This window comes from Cucumis melo, chromosome 3 (genome assembly GCF_025177605.1).
Source record: "Cucumis melo cultivar AY chromosome 3, USDA_Cmelo_AY_1.0, whole genome shotgun sequence".
Classification (NCBI taxonomy): domain Eukaryota; kingdom Viridiplantae; phylum Streptophyta; class Magnoliopsida; order Cucurbitales; family Cucurbitaceae; genus Cucumis; species Cucumis melo.
In genome coordinates, this window is record NC_066859.1 from 3,908,908 (window position 1) to 3,926,936 (window position 18,029).

At 36.3% G+C, this 18,029-nt stretch overlaps 2 protein-coding genes across 3 annotated transcripts; one reads left to right on the forward strand and one right to left on the reverse strand.

The window, feature by feature from the left end:
* Window positions 1–4,556: 4,556 nt before the first annotated feature.
* LOC103485592 (uncharacterized) lies at window positions 4,557–8,424 on the reverse strand. The gene is made up of 3 exons (XM_008443263.3): window positions 8,051–8,424; window positions 7,498–7,958; window positions 4,557–4,828 (listed from the first exon to the last, which is right to left on the reverse strand). The coding sequence occupies exons 2-3, from the start codon at window positions 7,942–7,944 to the stop codon at window positions 4,676–4,678; spliced, it is 600 nt and encodes a 199-aa protein (XP_008441485.2). The 5' UTR covers window positions 7,945–7,958; window positions 8,051–8,424; the 3' UTR covers window positions 4,557–4,675.
* Window positions 8,410–16,967, forward strand: LOC103485593 (uncharacterized). Of its 2 annotated transcripts, XM_008443264.3 has the most exons (9): window positions 8,410–8,712; window positions 9,558–9,746; window positions 10,758–10,822; window positions 11,329–11,382; window positions 14,919–15,173; window positions 15,275–15,337; window positions 16,111–16,179; window positions 16,283–16,328; window positions 16,716–16,967. In XM_008443264.3, exons 1-9 carry the CDS (start codon window positions 8,679–8,681, stop codon window positions 16,775–16,777), a joined length of 837 nt encoding a protein of 278 aa, XP_008441486.2. In that variant the 5' UTR covers window positions 8,410–8,678; the 3' UTR covers window positions 16,778–16,967. The 2 variants fall into 2 exon arrangements, with proteins under 2 accessions (XP_008441486.2, XP_050937842.1); XM_051081885.1 differs by lacking the exon at window positions 16,716–16,967 and having other exon boundaries at window positions 8,413–8,712; window positions 16,283–16,649.
* The last annotated feature ends 1,062 nt before the right edge of the window (window positions 16,968–18,029 follow it).

An 18,029-nucleotide genomic window follows, 5' to 3' on the forward strand; every position in this document is an offset into this window, starting at 1 on the left:
TCGTTTGACTTTTATTCGGTAAGGAACACCCACCTATACCTATAAAAGTCACAAGGAAGCGCATACCACTATTTAAAGGATATTGTTTAACTGGACTAGATAGTTAGGTGTAAAAGTCGCCGTGTAATGGATTAGATATGTTAAGTTACCCCAATGTGTATCACCTATTAATCACAACACATGAATATAAATACGAGATATAGATACAATAGGATACGACGATACATCGATTTCTAAAAAGTTAGGATATTGATACGTTAAAAATATATCTTGTGACGCCCCAAAATAAGATTAATTTTAATTTTTTAAAAAATTATCTTAGAATAATTTTAGGTATGTTGAAATTATTGAGGTATTAATTGGAGATAATTTGAGATATTATTGAAAATTGTTTGATTTGGTAGAAATTAGAATTAATTAGATATTTTGGAAAAAAATATTTAATTAATTATGTGAAATTTGGAACTTTTAGTGTTGAAAGATTTGATTTAAATTGAATGTTATTCGTTGATTTAAATTGGTGAGATTATATGTAATTTTATATATATATATATGATTATATAATTAATTAAGTTATGAAGTTAAAGGATAATTATATTATGAGATAATATAATTATTTAAGAATATATATATATATTATTCTGGAAAGATAAAAGTGGATGTGATTGAGCAGAGAGAAATATTCGATATTATTTTTGGGAGAATAGAAAAAGAAGATAAAAAGGAGATTATATTAGTATTAACTGAAGAAAGATGATAAGGGATTTGTTTTCGCTTCGCGTCCACCGCTCCTCCACGTGGTATTAACTCCGTCGTCGCGTGCAACCATCATCGAAGCTCCGTCCGATCGGCATCGGAGAACGTCTTGAGCCATCCCTCTCTATCCCGAGTTTCATCGCTCTGGCCACCATTCGCAAGCCGCAACCCAAGCAAACTCCTCAGGTCCTAGCCGCATCGTGGTAATTCGAGTCGTTACCTCCTTGCAAGTTGTGCGTCCCAACCGTCCCAAACCAATTGCCGAGCCAATCCTTCTCCATCCGAGCCAACCTTAATCCGCACGCCCTTGGCCTCTTCCGAGCCGGCCTTCTCTATCTAAGGCGAGCCGAGCTGTCTTTATTTCTCTTTTGTTAGCCAAGCCATCATTTGAGCCACTTTACTATTTTTTTGGTAAGTTTTAATTCGGTTTTTGGTATGCCCAACAAAAATTAATTTTTGGACCCTAAGTAATTTAATTTTGGATTTTAAGATGGAATCTCATTTAAGTTGGATTATATTTTTTATGAAGGCTTGGTTAGAGTTTATTGGAGAAACTGAGAGCTTTAATTTTTTCCAATTAAGGTTATTGGAATTCAACCTCAACTTTGGGTAAGTTGTATTAAATGGATTTTTGGATCATTAAGCAACTGTTACTGATTGAGCTTGTTTAGGATTTACTCTTGGAAAGCTTGACTGTTGTTGTTAGGAATATTTTTGGTTAAGCTAATCTCTAGTAAGAGATTCTCCTACTAGACCCTCATACTGAAGTTAAAAGTTTACATGTGATTTATCTATTATGCATTAATGTAGCTAAAATGCATAATGTATCAATAACATATGATGATCAACACTTTTTTTTTATGATTGTGTGGTCCAACGGGATCACCAGTCTCATGAGATGTTATGTATATGAGTGGTTGGATAGGGCCACTTACAGCTTAATTGTCCCAAGTGTTCCTTCGGGTTCACTGAAGATTAGTTTGTCCTAGGTATTCTTTCAAGTTCAATGAATATCAGTTTTGTCCTAGGTGTTTCTTTAGGTTCTCTTAAGACCAGAGATGTTACTATGGGATCATTAGATTGCGTGTGTTCACGAACGCACCAGCTTAGAGGTACTTCTTTACGAGACTCTAAAGATAACAGACACTTAACGGGACTAGTGGTAGGTTTCTTACTGAGTATATGTTTATACTCACTCTTTCTATGTTTAAATTTTTAGGCAAAGATAGAGGTAGAGGAAAGCTGGCGAATGCCAAGAAGTGACCGCGACTTGCCATAGGGGAACCTTTTGCTTCCACTTTATGTTATCATTTTGATTTTAGCATATTTGCATTCTTTGACTATTTTTCTTTAAAAGTAGATAGGACCCCAATTTAGAGTTTATTTTAAATTTATTTTCATATACATTTATTCATAGATAATTTTACGGAGCATTCAAGGTTTTCGTTCAAAATTATTGTTGTTTTCTCACTTTGTTAAGAAAATTTTTAATTTTTTTTAGTAGTAATCACCTCAGCTTAATATAAAAAGTTGAGTCGTCACAGTTGGTATCAGAGTCTAAAGTTCTTAGGTTCTGCAGACTGACTTACGATGTAAGTTTTTGTTTTTGTTCTTATCACTATGACTAATATGGTCCTTTGTCACTCGCCAAGTATGTTTTATAATATATGATGATGCATATGTTTATGACCTTGCTTGAATTAAACTATATAAAGTATGAATATTACGATTGCATTGTGAAGGACTTTTGAGGGTGGAATTTAGAAAAAATGTTGTCACGTAAAGGAGTAAAGAGGTGGTAGGAGAGGCAGAGGAGCTGAACGTACCCAACATGAGGAACAACCTGCCATACAAGATGCTAACCCCACTACACCTGTCACTCAGGCATACCTCGCTACAATGGAGCAGAGGTATCAAAATATACTAAAAGATGCGTCAACACCATTTCATGCTGTCCAACAGACCCCGCCAGCCCGTGCTCAGACCCCATGGAACCTAAAACGTGCTAAATTAGCTGTCAGTAGAGGCTAAACATATGAGAGATTTCAAGAAGTACAACCCTAAGACATTTGACAGGTCCTTAGAAGACCCCACCAAGGCCCGAATGTGGTTGGCTTCTATAGAGACCATCTTTTGATATATGAAGTGTCTTAACAACCCGAAAGTTTAATGCGTCGTATTCTTTCTGACGAAAGGACTAAAACAAGAGAAAAGGTTTTTAAAACATAAGAAAGAATAAGACTAAGCTATGAGATTGATAGTTTTGAGATCCTACGCAATGAGTTATCAAATTATGTGAATTATGTGGATCATGACTACGCAATAGAATTGGCTATACAAAATACTAAAATATCTCATCGCACAGGCTGACATCCTACGCAAGATTGTCAGACGAGATGAGATATAATAAATGACATGATCTTTATCGCATAATTAAAGAATCAAACGTTTTTTTACCTATTTTAACATTCGCCTTGATTACAAATGTTTCAAAAATTAATTTTTCAAATTAATTTCCAACGTCTCTCTTTGTCTCCTCACTTTATATAAACCCCTTTCATTCTTCATTTCGATATATGAGAAAAATAAGAAAAACTCTTCATTAAACTATCCTTCTGGTGAGATTTCTAAGCATAGCTGGTACTTATTTGAGTGTTGAGATTCTGATTGGTTTTAGTGCAAAAGTAATTAAAGAACAAGACTGCTTTATTCTAGAACAACGAAACATTAGAAATCTATTTGTACAAAGGAGCAGATCCACGAAATGTCTTAAGAGAGCGAGATCCACGACTCAACTAGTTTCTTCTATTTTGCACTTGGCATATTAACAAGAGGTGTTTTGATCATTAGTAGAATTGATTAGTACATGACAAGTCCCTATGAGCAGAACATAAGGCATTCTAATCAATACTTAAGGTGAGACAACAAATGATCAATTTAGGCATTTCGATCAACAAGGCGAGATACTAAATCCTCAAGCAAAATATAAGGCAAGCTAGCACGTGATTTTTATAGGCATTAAGACTTCTCAGCATATCATTCTTTCTTGGCAAATTGCAACACCTTTTTCTATTAAAAAAATGGTAACCGCATAAACAAATACGTCAAATCGTGTGTCAAATACGTATCTATAGATATCATAGATATCAATATCTATTACGTGTCTAACACGAATTTGCGATCATAATATACTAATAATTAAAGATTATTATTTAACCGAACTAATAAGTTCAACTAAACTAGCTCCTATGGTTGCTTTGCATGAACTTGGACTCTTTGAATGAGAGTTGATACATCTTTCTTCAACTAAATGAAACCATGTTTTCTCTAATAACAAGTTGAGACAGTCCTTTAAGCATAAAACTTATTTATCACTATCTTTAACTTGTTGCAGCTAATGTGAACAAGCTGAGATGCCACAATTTTATTGTTTCATCCTTTCGTGTCCAACTCTTACATCCTCAACTGACAACACTTGATCCATAACTTCAAGCCTTGGTTGATTCCTCTCTCCCTATCGTGCATATTATAGATCTTATTTCTTAATAAAAATTTTGTTAAAAACAATGTTCTTTTGTGAATAAGGATGAAAGTTTAAGCTAAAAGTTCACATCATGGACTCATATATTTAAATCATACATTTGGGATGATTTTACTAGGCTTTTTGTCAAGATCAGTGATGAAATCCTAAAATGAACTCCTGAAAGATGGGGAAAATACAATGTTTTCCTTTTAAAACAAATGCCAAGAGTGTTGTTAGGAGTAGTATACTAAATATTTGTTTTTCTCCCTCTAAAATCTAAATCACAAAAGAAGTCTCTAATTCATCTCTATTCAGCCATATAAATGACAATTTGTACAAATTTACAGGTAAAAATCAGTGGCATTAAGAGGTTACAAAAGCAAGGCTTCAAAGGCATTAATCATCTGAAACTCGCATATTATAATTTTTTGCTAACCTGCGGGCAGTTCCATCGGCCATTACACTATCTACAATCTCATATTTCTTGTAGTTTCCTCTCAGCGTTTCTTGTTGCTGCTTTGCAAGCTTTTCCTCTTCCGCCAAATGTTGCTGCAAAGAAATTGGACAAACCTGAACTTTTAGAATCCATTTACTTAGCCCATTATTCTAAACGTTTTCCAATAGACCCCCGGCTTCCAAGTTTGTATCTCTTTAATCTTTGTACTTCAAAAAGTGTCAAACATTTGAACTTCGAGCCTAACAAACCTGTTGTTAACTACGCTAGCTTAATACTTACTTGAGCAATACGCCGGTATCCATATGGGTTGATTTCAATTTTCAAGTGTGTTTGGTGCAAAAGCATGAAAAAACTAAACCTACGGGAATATTGGGTTTCACAATAGACACCTATAAAACACAACAGAAAAGTTGAGGAGACCTACCAAAGAGATTTAAAATTATATGAACCGGTGTTTTCAAGGTCCAAGGTGCCACCTAAAGGTGACAAACTTTTTAATCGCCTAAAGGTAAGAGGTGAAAACTAATGCCCAATGGTTAATAACTGAAGTGTATTCTCATTGATCAAATCTGATGGTAATTAAGAATATTTATAATACTCTGCTACAGTACAGTATTATCAAAAAATAATAACTAATTTTAAAACTGTAATTATACATGATAATATCCTCCTCAAACTGATGCACTTTAGGCTTAAGGCATAAGTTTGGATGGAAGAGTGTGGAAGCAATCGATAGTGAGACGTTTTGTGAATATATAAGCGAGCTGTTCTGTGGAGGGAATGTACAGCAATGTAATGTCATTTTGGACAACTTTTTCCGTTATAAAGTGAAAATCCACTTCTGTGTTGGGTTTGACCATGGAAGACAGGGTTATGAGCAAGTTGGAAGGCAGACTTGTTGTCACGCCATAAACAAGGAGGTTCTCTTCGAAATACATCTAAGTCTCGAAGGAGTTGTCGAATCCAAAAAATTTCAGAAGTTGTTGTTGCAAGGGCTCTATATTCAGCTTCGGTTGAACTTCAAGATACAGTGGACTACTTTTTGGTAACCCATGATATAGGATTATTTCCGGCCCAATCTAAATCTGAGAATGCATTTACTCTGAATGGATTTATGGACTTTTTGAAGAGTATGCCTTTTGAAGTGGTTCCACTGATGTATCTTAGTACTCTTTTGGCTGCTGTAAGATGGCAATAGGCAGGTGAGTGCATTAACTGTGAGAGTTTGCTTACTGAGAAGATGATGTCTGGTCGAGTAAAGGAGAGATATCGGAGGGCTCCAATAATAGTTCTATAGGCTGACATCTTCATTTGAACATGAATCGTCTGGTTTGTCACTAAAGGAATGTATAGCAATTGGAGTATTACATGGTTTACATCCATTCATTCCAAACCTTTGTAGTACATCCTTAGCATATTTTGTTTGTGTGACAAAGATACCAGATGAGTTCCTCAGGATTTCAAGCCCCAGAAAATATTTCGACATTCCCAAGTCAGTCGTATCAAACTTCTGCTGCAGTTGACTTATTAGCACATCAATGTATGGCTGGTTGTTGCCTGTTATTATGATTTCATCTGCATAAAGTAGGAGATAAGTGGTAGATTTTCCAATTTTTCGAACAAACAATGAGCTATTGTCATTCGAAGCATTAAAGCCAAGTGTCAATAGGTGAGCTGTGAAACATTCAAACCAAGCTCGAGGAGCTTGTTTGAGGCCATATAATGATTTTCTGAGTTTGCACACTAGGTTTGGTCTTGTTTTGTCAACAAAACCTTGTGGTTGTTGCATATAGACTTCTTCACGGAGTTCGCCATGTAAAAAGGAATTTTTAACATCAAGTTGCCTTAGTTTCCATTCAAAATGTGTAGCTAAAGATAGAACTATCCGAACAGTAGGTTTCTTTACAATTGGGATAAAGGTCTCTTCAAAGTCTATGCCTTCCTGTTGATGGTATCCCTTGGCAACTAATCTTGCTTTGTGTCTAGTAATGGTTCCATCGGGATTTCTTCTTATTTTCTCTTCAATTTTTCTTCCATCCTTTGATCTTTCAAATTCTACCTTACAAACTTCAATACTTCCTCTTAATCAAAGTATTGGAGAACGAATTTTTTTTTGCTAGAAATGTAAGTTGAACAATTGAACAAGACAAGCGTCTGCGTTGCCTTGCACATATGTTCAAGGCAACTAAAAGGTGTGAAAGGCAAGCCCTTTGCTAAAAGTGCTTCTTATCTTAGGTACTTTCTCGCCTCTGGCGAGCGCCCGGCTATGCATCAACAGCACTAATATTAACTAGATAATCAAGGGAAAATCTCAAAGTTGTGAAACCAATCTTATAATTTGACCATATTAAAAATCAAGTCCGAATGTTAATGGTCTGTGTTTATTTAATTTTAAACTTAAAAGGATCTAATTACATACTACTTTCGATTATCATCCACTGATAATGTGATGTATTTATTAGATAAACAAACGGTAATAGATTGATTGAGCAGAATATGACAAAAAAATGGTTGACGAGAGAGAGGATAGCTAAACAGAATCGAGTGACAACAATCTACTAGGCAGATTGAATTTGTCCCTTCATTTTGTCTAACTAACCTCTTACTTTTGTCAGCTGTGCCACGATGTGCTTAATTAACAAACATCCATCTAATAAATATCAACCATCGCCTAAGAATCACAAATTAAAGTTCATAAATGCAATCACTTAAGCACTAAATTGGAATTCAAGTTGAGAGACTGAGATTCTGAAATTCATACCTTGAGCAAAAATGCAGCTTCAGCCACATGTTTCTTCGTAAGACGCTTGATTTGTCTGGCCACTTCAAAATCAGGATCATCACTTTCCAGCCATCTAAAGCTAATCTTCCTACCAGGCTTTACAGGACGATCATCAAACATTTCTGCTTCGGCAGGGCGAGCCTTCACCGGTCTCGGCATTCCAGACATCATGAAAGGGAATTCAGCTATAACGGCGATCACAGATTTCGCCTCCTTCGAATCCTTCATCTCCACTAGAGCACATTGAGAGCTATTAATTGGCTCCGTGTAATTTGGAATAAAATGGACATTGACCACAGTCCCAAACTGATCTAAAGCAGTTCTCAAAACAGGCTCAGTTACTTGAGGAGAGAGATTATCAACATACACAGTCCGTTTTACCTTCTCCTCAAACATGGAAAATTGCTCATCCTTCGCCGATCCCATCTCTAATAAGAGATCTAATACGGCCATTAAAGGAGTTAGCCTAATTGTTCATACTGTAAAATAAGATTAAGAACTACAAGACACAACAAAAGAGAAAAAAATTCACCATGAAGAACAAACAAGCATTCAGATCATTTTGGTATCCGTGAGTTTCTGGCCTAGATTATGCGCATCTTCACTGACGGAGGGAGATCGAACAACTATGACAGCGGCGGAGAAAGGGGTGATCGACGCTGAAAACTTCGATATTGGCGGTGAAGGGAGAGCAGAATCGGGGAGGACGAGAGAGAAAAATCGTGGAAAAGGGAAACGTTATTTAGGGTTTTCTGTTTTCTAACTTCTAAATGGGCTTTTGGGCCTTAATAGTTGAAATGGGCTATTGAAGAGTGGAGACAGGTCCGGAAGGGGATTAGGATTGGTGCGGGTACAGATTAAAAACGTGGAATGGCAGTTACTTGATAATAAACGAATTAGATGGGGGAAGAAGGTGGGAGCAAAGTTATTCTTATTACACGGAGAAACTAATGAGAATGGGCGGAGATTTCGAAGATTAACATCTTCCAACGGTGACGAATCACAAGCTCACAACAACCGGGGACAATATAACTCCACTTTTTTTCTCCCTCGATTTTGCCTCCATATCTCCGCATAAACTTCCAACCTCTACTTTGCTGCTCGTTTCTAGCTCCGCCTGATCCTCAGCTGTTTTCCACTTCACTTCTCGCTTCTCCTCCATGGAGTCCTCCGCATCGCTTCGATCCTTTCACTGTAAGTCTTTTTCTCTCTCATCACTCGCCTTCTATCCAATTTTTCATTCATTTCACTTCTCTTGTTGCGTTGCGCAATGACGTAAAATTGTAGCCTTTCCTGACCTTCGCTTTGTTGTTTCCCCCCCCCCCCCCCCCTCGTATTCTGTAATGTTAATTTGATAGCCGATGTTATCCTCGATGTTGATTGAGTAATTGTTTGAAATGTGAGTTTGATTTTGTAATGTTGAATTATGAGTGAGCTGAGCTTCACCGACTGTGAATTTTCATTTCGTAAAATGGAATTTTGTGAAGCATTTTCGGATCTATTGTGTGATTTAGTTGTATGTTGAGCTACGATAATCGATGGCGTAGGATTTTGTTCACTCGCTGTGTGTGATTGATTCTTCGTGTTCTGAAACAAATTTTTAAAAGAGATTTTCGTTTCTTGAATTCTTTTTAGTTTAGGTAGCCTCGGTATGGTAGCAGCCTAGCAGGCAGCTTACCTTATTTAGCAAATTAGGTTTGTAGACTTAAAGATAGTGTTTGCTTTCGGCCTTTGATCATTGATCATTGAGAATGGAAGGTTTGAAAGAAAAGGTTCTCTATTATGTTCTAATGAGGTTCTTGAAATTCTAACATTTTCGCGGTTCTTGATAAAATGTTTTGAAAGAGAAACGGACGATGATTGCTGCTTTCATTTTTGTTGTCACCACCATTTGTTGCCGGGATATTAACCTAAAGATAAGATGCACCGTTTCTTTGAAATTACATCAGACCTTTATTCTTTCTCTTCATTAGAAATTAGTTGAATTTGAATTGCTCACTACAAGAACCTAAAATTTGTATATTATTCTGTGATTCCAGATTTTGCAGGTGGTTCACGTCTGCAGTTAGTTGATAAACCAAGTAAAATTTACCTGGCTAGTACTAATAAGTCGAGCATTCAAAGACTATCAATTTTTGGTAAGCCCATACATAGTCCAACAAGCCAGAAGAAGATAGTGGTATCATGCATAAAGACACCTGAAGTTTCGGAAGCTGCTAAGCCTAAGGGTAAGCGGTTTTGTAGTTGAATTTTCAGTATGTTTCGGTTCTGGGATTAAATTCTATTCTTCCTCTGACTGTACCCACCATCACCATTCTAGTGCCAAAAATTGGTCCTTGGTGAGAGTTTTTATGTTTTTCTTTGTGTTTTAGTTTTGAATATTATTGTAATTACACACTAGGTAGTCCTACTCTGAGTTGGAGGCCCTTTCTTTATTAGGGCCTTTTTGGGCTTGATATTTTGTATACTTTTGTATACTTTTGTATTTTTCATTTGTTTTCTGAATGAAATTAGTTTTCTTTCCACCTAAATATCTTTTTTTAAAAAGAAAAAAAAAACTGAATATATTTCTCCAGCATGGATGATTAAGCATTCCTGGTAAAATTTTGCTTTCTATTGCTAGCTTCTTATTTTGCATTACGTTTGATCATTATATGTGTCGTATTTGTTAATTTATAAGCTCAATACCTTTTGCCTCAGTTGGGTAAAATAATGTCCATATTTCTGTTGCCTTAAGAAGGCTAGAGGTACGATCTGGTTTGAAGGACACGTTAAAGGTAGCAGATTAAAGGCATGCTGTGCCCCATATTCAAGACTTAATTCTCCCTACCAACCCTTGTTGCTACCTCCTCTCTTGTACAGGAATTCTCTCTGTCCTAAACTTACTTCGTATTGTATGGCTATGTTCCCATTTTAAAAAAGCCACACAGGAAATTCAAAATTGTCCCTCCAAAAATGACATGGCCTTACTGAATATTCATATGCTTCCTTGTTAGCTATGTCATGCTCCCTAGATATAAAGAACAAACTCCTACTTAAGTTAAACGAAATCATACCCCTCCTATCGAAAATAACTTATGTGTTTCATCCATGGTGAACTATTTTGGTTTCTTAGTTGTAACTAAACTATTATGTTTCTATTTAAAGTTTAGACTACCATTGTTGATGGTTCTATACGTTGATTCATTTATATAGTTACACCTTTATTGGCTTTTATACCTTCAACTTGACATTGACAGATAGCGCCCAGGGTTCAGTACAGAAGAAACCTGCATCAAATGCTACTTTTCCCAATGGATTTGAAGTGAGTATAAATTTAATCTTCTCTTCCTGTTTTTTCCATAATGAAAAGAAAATGGTTTTTATGGGCATCCCTTTTCATTAGTAATCATTAGAACTTCATTTGAAATTCCGTATGACGAGAAACTTACCAACACTCGTATGTTATGGGTTTGTCCTTCATGGTTTTTATATGCATAGGATGGAACAGACTAGACCTTAGAAATTTAGAATTATTCCCAAAATATCAAAGAAACTTGTTTTCGCCAAATACTTGCGGATTGTATTTGTCAGTTCTTTTCCAAAGCCAACCGTAAGTTTTGTCCCTTGTTTGTTCATAATATCTTGCTGAAATTTGAATATCCTTTTCTTACAGTTGATAAGTTGAATGTTATATTTGACATCCACCAATTCCAATATCAATTTTTCAAATAAAGTTGATTAATATAAAGTGTCTATCTTTCCTCTTTGAACTAATACGTCCTGTGCTTCTGAATTGAACTGACTTATGTACTATTTGAAAATCATCAGGCATTGGTGCTGGAGGTCTGTGATGAATCAGAGATTGCTGAACTAAAACTAAAGGTGTAGTGAAATTCCAATTTTGTGAAATGTCTTTCTATATTGAACAGCCACGCAGGGTTAATAGTTTTCAGTTTATCCTTCCCCTAATATCATGATTTTCATGAGAATGAGAGGAACATTGTACGAGAGACTCTTATCAGAACATACATCACATGGTTATTATTAAAAGTAAAGACGAAGAACAAACACAATTTTACGTGGAAACTCTAATATAGGGAGGAAAACCATGATGCTGATATTTTTATTATTTTCTAATACTCATAAAGGTACAAAGGAAAAGTATTTATAGGTAACACGAGCCAAATTAGTAGAATAAAAAATAGGGCAAAGTAAATTACGTAACTACCATTGGGCTTTCAACATGACCTAAGCCCATTATTTCCAACACTCCCCCTCAAGTTGAGACGTAAACATCATAAAGACCCAACTTTGTCTAAGGAGCCCCTTTGTGAGGATATCAGCAATCCGTTGGCTTGAGGGTATGTAAGGAATGCATATGCTACCATCGTCAAGCTTCTCTTTGAAAAGTGTTTGTCAATCTCCACATGTTTAGTCCTGTCATGTTGGATCGGGTTATTGATAATACTAATGGTTGCCTTGTTATCACAAAATAGCTTCATAGGCACCTCATAGTCTTGACAAAGATCAGACAACACCTTTTGGAGCCAAATCTCCTCATAGATCCCCAAACTCATAGCCATGTATTCTGCTTTAGTGCTGCTTCTAGCCACAACTCCTCGCTTCTTACTTCTCCAAGTAACAAGATTGCCCCACACAAAAGTACAGTAGCCTGAGGTAGACTTTCTATCAACAATAGATCTTGTCCAATTAGAATCAGTATAAGCTTCAAAACATCTTCTATCAGTCTTCCTGAATCTTAGACCTATACCTGAAGTTGCTTTTAAATACCTCATAATCCTGCTAACCCCTCCATGTGGTCCTCATAAGGTGCATGCATGAACTGATTGACGATGCTCATAGCATAGGAGATTTCAAGCCGTGTCAGATAAGTAAATAAGCTCTCCCACCAAGCGTTAATATTTCTCTATATCAACAGGAATCCTGTCACCTGAATTTTTGAGTTTGGTATTGAACTCAATGGGTGTATTAGCAGGGTGTACTTTCTTAGGAACACTGAAGTGCGTTCTATGGATCTAGCAATTTCTATCCTGAGAAAGTAATTCAGATTCCCCAAGTTTTTGATTTTGAACTCAAACCCCATCTCCTTCTTTAGGAGAATGATCTCATCAGTGTCATCCCCAGATAGCACAATGTCATTGACTTAGAGAATCAATACGAGACTTTGGTGAACATGTTGTGATCGGAGTGCCCCTGATTGTACCCGAGACTTTTGATGAAAGTAGTAAATCTGTCAAACCACGCTCTTGGTGATTGTTTCAACCCATATAGAGACTTCCGAAGCTTGCAAACCTGATTATTAAATTGAGCTTCAAATCCTAGAGACAAACTCTTTTAAATCCTTATTCAAGAATGCATTCTTAGCATCAAGTTGATATAAGGGCCAATCCTTATTCACTGCAACAAACAACAAAATTCTAACCGTGTTTAAATTTGCAACAGGAGAAAAAGTCTCAAAATAGTTAATCCCATAAGTCTAGGTGAACCATTTTGCAACTAACCTGACCTTATGTTTGTTAAGGGTATCATCTACTCTGTACTTGAGTGTAAACACCCATTTGCATCTAACAACCTTGTGTCCCTTGGGAAGTGTGCAAAGATCTCAGGTCTTGTTCTTTTCTAGGGCTCTCATTTCTTCCATGACAGCAACTTTCCACTCTGGACACTCTAAGGCAAGGTGGATACTTTTGGGTATTGTGGTAGAGTCAAGACTAACAATAAAAGTTCTGAACTATGGTGAGAGATTCTCGTATGATATAATTAAAGATGGAGTGCTTTGCACAGGACCTAGTACCTTTCGTCAGTACAATAGGAAGATCAAGAGATGGATCATACTTACTTTTATTTCCTGAATGGTCCGACTTAGTTTCATTTTCAGTATGTTCAGCAACAACCTCATTCTCAACAATCCTATCCTCTTTGTCTATAATGACCTCGTCAATACTACCCTGCTTACCCATATCTTTTAGAACATTTGTCTCGGACCTGTCATTCTCACCTGCCTTACTGTTGGGATGTGAGTCTGTTGAATTCTCTCGAACCTGCCATTCTCACTCATTTTGTTATTACTATGTGAGTTAGTAGAATTAGTCATACCTTGATCTCTTATTGGTCCAAAATCCTGGACTTGAGTCGTCTGAACAGCAAGAGACCCATCTTCCTTTATGAGATTTCTCCTATAGAGTTGTCCATGGAACTTGATTTGTGGGAAGGACTATATCCTGACTAGGAACAAGCAAGGTAGCCACAGGTAAGGTAACCACAGTAGGACAAGTAGACTCTAAGAGAAGCATATAGTTAAACTCTTCACTCACACTCTTTTCTTGAAGTAATCTAATGGGAAAAAAGGACAAGCCTCAATAAATGTGATATTCGAGGTAACAAAGTACTTATGTGAAGATGGGTGGAAGCATTTATAACCTTGTTGACAAGCCTGAGCCTGAGAAGTGAATTTAGTTTGGTTAGGGTCATTTAGTTTCTACCCTGAAAAATACACTAGAGACTGTGCCACTGTATTAGACACATAAAAAGAGGGCAAAGCAGGGAACGAGGTTACCAGATTCTCAGAATATATCGGTGTGGTAAGTGCGTGGTGGAAGGGGCCCCTAATGTAGCTTCAAGTGCTGCAATTTGTTGTCGAAGCATGTCCAATTGATGTTGAGCAACACTGGGAGACAAACCTTGTACTTGTTGTTGTGACTGTGCGGAGCATTCACCCACCTCAAAAGTTGAGTGGGCTTGAGGATTTCCAACCTCGGGACAGACACTAAGATTTGCGACTAAACTAGAAATTGGTGGCTGGACAAGACCTGATGGCGGCGCGTGTGGTAGAGCGTGGATTGACTGGGCAATCTCAGAAGCTGGTCCATATAAAGAGTGCACCTGTATGGGCAGCCCTACATGAGGGTTTGGCTGGACTGGAGCTGACGACGCGTTTGATGGAGGAATTGGAGCTAGCGGCACGTGCAGGCCTTGTGCAGCTGATGGAATGGAATTGCCAAAGGAGTGCGGTTGAGTAAGGCTGGCCGGTGAGTTTTGTAGCCGCTGGAACCATTTGTCCATGGCAGTGCTAATCCGAGCTTCGATGGCGGCAGCGACGGTAGCACTAATATTGCTGGCTGTCTCTTCTGCTAGGGTTCCACCATGAGTATGATCGTCTAGGATTTTTTCAATATCGTGCTCTGATACCATATTGAAAGTAGAGAAAGTAGAGATACTATATTGAAAGTAGAGACGAAGAACAAACACAATTTACATGGAACCCTAGTACCCTTAAAAACATACTGCATTTTGAATTTGTTTAATTCTTTTGCTTAGCCTAGGACTGAATATTAGGGACATAAAGGTTGGAGAGCTTGAAATGCTTGTATTGACTTGCCTTCTGTTATCTACTATAGGTTGGAGAGTTTGAAATGCATTTGAAGCGGAATATTGGAGTAGTAAGAGCTCCTCTCTCTTCCATTTCTCCAACAGTACCTCCGCCAATTCCATCCAAACCCATGGTTGAGTCGGCTCCTACTGCACCAGCACCTCCGAAACCTTCTCCAGAGAAAGCAGCTGCTTTTACCAATATTCCCTTACAGAAGTCGTCAAAGCTAGCAGCTTTGGAGTCATCTGGAGCAAAAGGATACGTCTTGGTACCTTCTCCTACGGTATGTAATGCATTAATTTTTAGTGCTATGTTACATCTGAAAGATAGAATAGTAAATCTGAGAAATCCTATTAATTGTAATTTTGCTTATGCTTTCACTAGGTTGGATCATTCCGTAGTGGCAGGACAATAAAAGGAAAGAAGCAACCTCCGATCTGCAAAGAGGTATTGCTTTCAAGCCTACTTTTCATCTTCAATAAGTTAACGTTCAAATTGTTGAATCAAGGGAGAGAGAATCCTGTCACTTCAATTGAAAAACCGTAGATAGTCCGAATCTTCTTGTTCTTTGTAAGAAGAAAAAAACCTCGTATCTGCTTGTTCTTCTGATTAACTAGAACAAACCAGCCCATTTAAATACACGACAGTATGAGTACCTAATATATACAGCCAAGTGGACGGATTCTTTGTGCTATGGTAAAAAATTGTGATTGAAACTTAAAACTACAATCAATACTTAGAACAAATGATCTTGTTTTATGAATGATCTACGTACTTCAACTAGAGCTGTCTTTTCTGATTTCTCAGTTTATATGAAACGTGGTCAGATTGATAGGGAATGCATGAATAGTCATCTCACTCAACAATAAATAAAGCTAAAACTTGAGTTCTTTTACTAGCCTTGAAAACAAACCCTAATAATTCATTGGATAGGATGGTGGAAGGAATGCGAGACCAATCCATTTATTTTGAGAGGTCTGTTCATGGGCTAACTAACTAAAACACTTATAAAAAGAGTTAAATATTTGCCCACAAACGTTTCCATTTTATTAGATTTCTAAACTGGGGTCCATCTAATATAATGGTAGATTTAAAAAAGAAAAAAGTCAAAACAAAATATCGCAATAACCTTCCTTCTTCGGCAATTTTAGTTTTAGATTATCGTCAAATTTAGCTAGAAATCTCATAGTTCGTGATGCGGCTGCATCTTTCATGCACAGAATGACTTGATAAAGGAAGGACAAGTAATTGGATACGTGGATCAGTTTGGCACTGAACTTCCTGTAAAGGTACATGTTTAACCTTTGAATGCATATATATTTTTATGCAAAACCTCAACAGCCGCAGCTCCCATTGATGCTAATTTTCACCCTTAAATTCATTGTTGAGCAGTCGGATGTAGCTGGAGAAGTATTGAGGGTTCTCTTCAAGGACGGAGGTACGATTATTCTGTTTACTTCAATTGTTTTTTTAAAAAAATTGTGGAAGTATAAAATCATACTATGTTTATACAATTCCTCAAAGTCCGAACCTGAAGTTGATTGAAGGAATTTTTGGCTTACCAAGAGAAGTAAATAAGTCTAAGGTTAATATGTCGGAGTTAGTAAGTTTGTGTTTTGGATGTAGAGTTGTAAAATGAAGTTTCTCGATAATTATAGAAAGTAGGTTAAGATAGAAAATGAAGTTAATTGATAAATATGAAAAGTTTAAATAGAATGGAAGATTGAGTTATTCTATAAATGTGCAAGTTCAAGTTCAATAGGATTTACTCCAACTTAAGATGTTGGTGAGAGTATCCGTCTTGACTTTAATTAATGGTTTGCAGAGGCGGTTGGCTATGGCGACCCCCTGATTGCTGTGTTGCCGGAGTTCCATGGAATCAGGTGAAACCTTTTTTTGAGGATGGAGGTTTTCAAATTTCTGATTCGGATCATTCTTTTTTTTTTGTCAGCTGTCTCTCTACTAAAACGTGGTTAGACAACGGGGGAGTATTAATGGGCTTCGTACGTACTTTGTGTAGGTTTTTTGAGTTTTGTTACAATAAAAGATTTAATCAACTTACCACTTATACTTCTAATGTGGATTGATTCCTTTTTTCCTTTTTTTTTTCTCTTTCATTATAATTATCCGTGTTTGATATAGTATGACAGGGTACACTTTTTTGGATTTGAAACCATCGTCTTTTGCGTTCTTCTCTTTACCCTTTTGATAAATTTTTTCATCCTATTTTTTGTTGTTTGACAAGAAACTTCAGATTTTTTTGTGTTTACGGAACCAGAAAAACGAAAGAAGTTTCAACATTTTCTTCTCAAAGGTCGAAGGAGAAAAATCTCTCCAAATTGATCTATAAAATTCATATTCTACATTTTATATATGTAGTTGCTATCTCTTTTTCCTCTCTAACCCTTCGTTTGAAATTAAACTTACATTAACGGTTTGAGAAAAACAATCTAAATTTTTTATCTATTCTGATATAAAGAAAAAACAAAGGTTCAAGAAATTATTATTGATCATGGTTTTTATTTATTTATTTATTTATTTATTTTGAGAGAATGAATTATCATTCTTTATCTTGTAAGGTATTTGAAAGATTTGAAATTGGTTACCTCAATTTTATGTTGCAATGATATGTTTAAATTTTATTATTTATTTATAGAAAAATTGAAATATGAGAAAGTTGAATAAAAATATTTTAGCTCCGACCTGTAGGAAATCCTACACAATCCAATCACAGTAGCATCATTTTACACAACTCTGGGGTACCAAACGACTAATTCAACGTTTCCATTGGGTTGGGGAATGAAAATAGGAAATTTAACTTGCTACCAAATTTTAGAATTTGACTTTGGAAAATGGAATAAGAAAAAAACTTATTAGAATTGTAACAAGTTAGAAAGAACTTTTTCACGTGTACTGACTTTTTAAGTATTCCAAAAATATCCTTTGAAGAAAAATGTCTAAATATAGTATAACTATTGTGCTTGTTGGTGTCTTAAATTTTCAAAAACAATTTGATTGCAATTGAATTTGTACGTTTCAAATCTACTCAAAGGTGGAACGAAAATGATACTACCCTCATCATGTCATTCAATATCAAAGAGGGCTATTCACTCTCATTCCAAACAGCCTGACCATTTTA

Excerpts from the sequence above, each read along its gene's own strand:
- LOC103485592 (XM_008443263.3), bottom strand. The coding sequence starts at position 7,944 with ATGGGATCGGCGAAGGATGAGCAATTTTCCATGTTTGAGGAGAAGGTA. Across the intron at positions 4,829-7,497 it reads AAGCTGCATTTTTGCTCAAG|CAACATTTGGCGGAAGAGGA; the intron begins GTATGAATTTCA and ends ATTTCTTTGCAG.
- LOC103485593 (XM_051081885.1), top strand. The coding sequence starts at position 8,679 with ATGGAGTCCTCCGCATCGCTTCGATCCTTTCACT. Across the intron at positions 10,823-11,328 it reads CTTTTCCCAATGGATTTGAA|GCATTGGTGCTGGAGGTCTG; the intron begins GTGAGTATAAAT and ends GAAAATCATCAG. Across the intron at positions 11,383-14,918 it reads TTGCTGAACTAAAACTAAAG|GTTGGAGAGTTTGAAATGCA; the intron begins GTGTAGTGAAAT and ends TATCTACTATAG.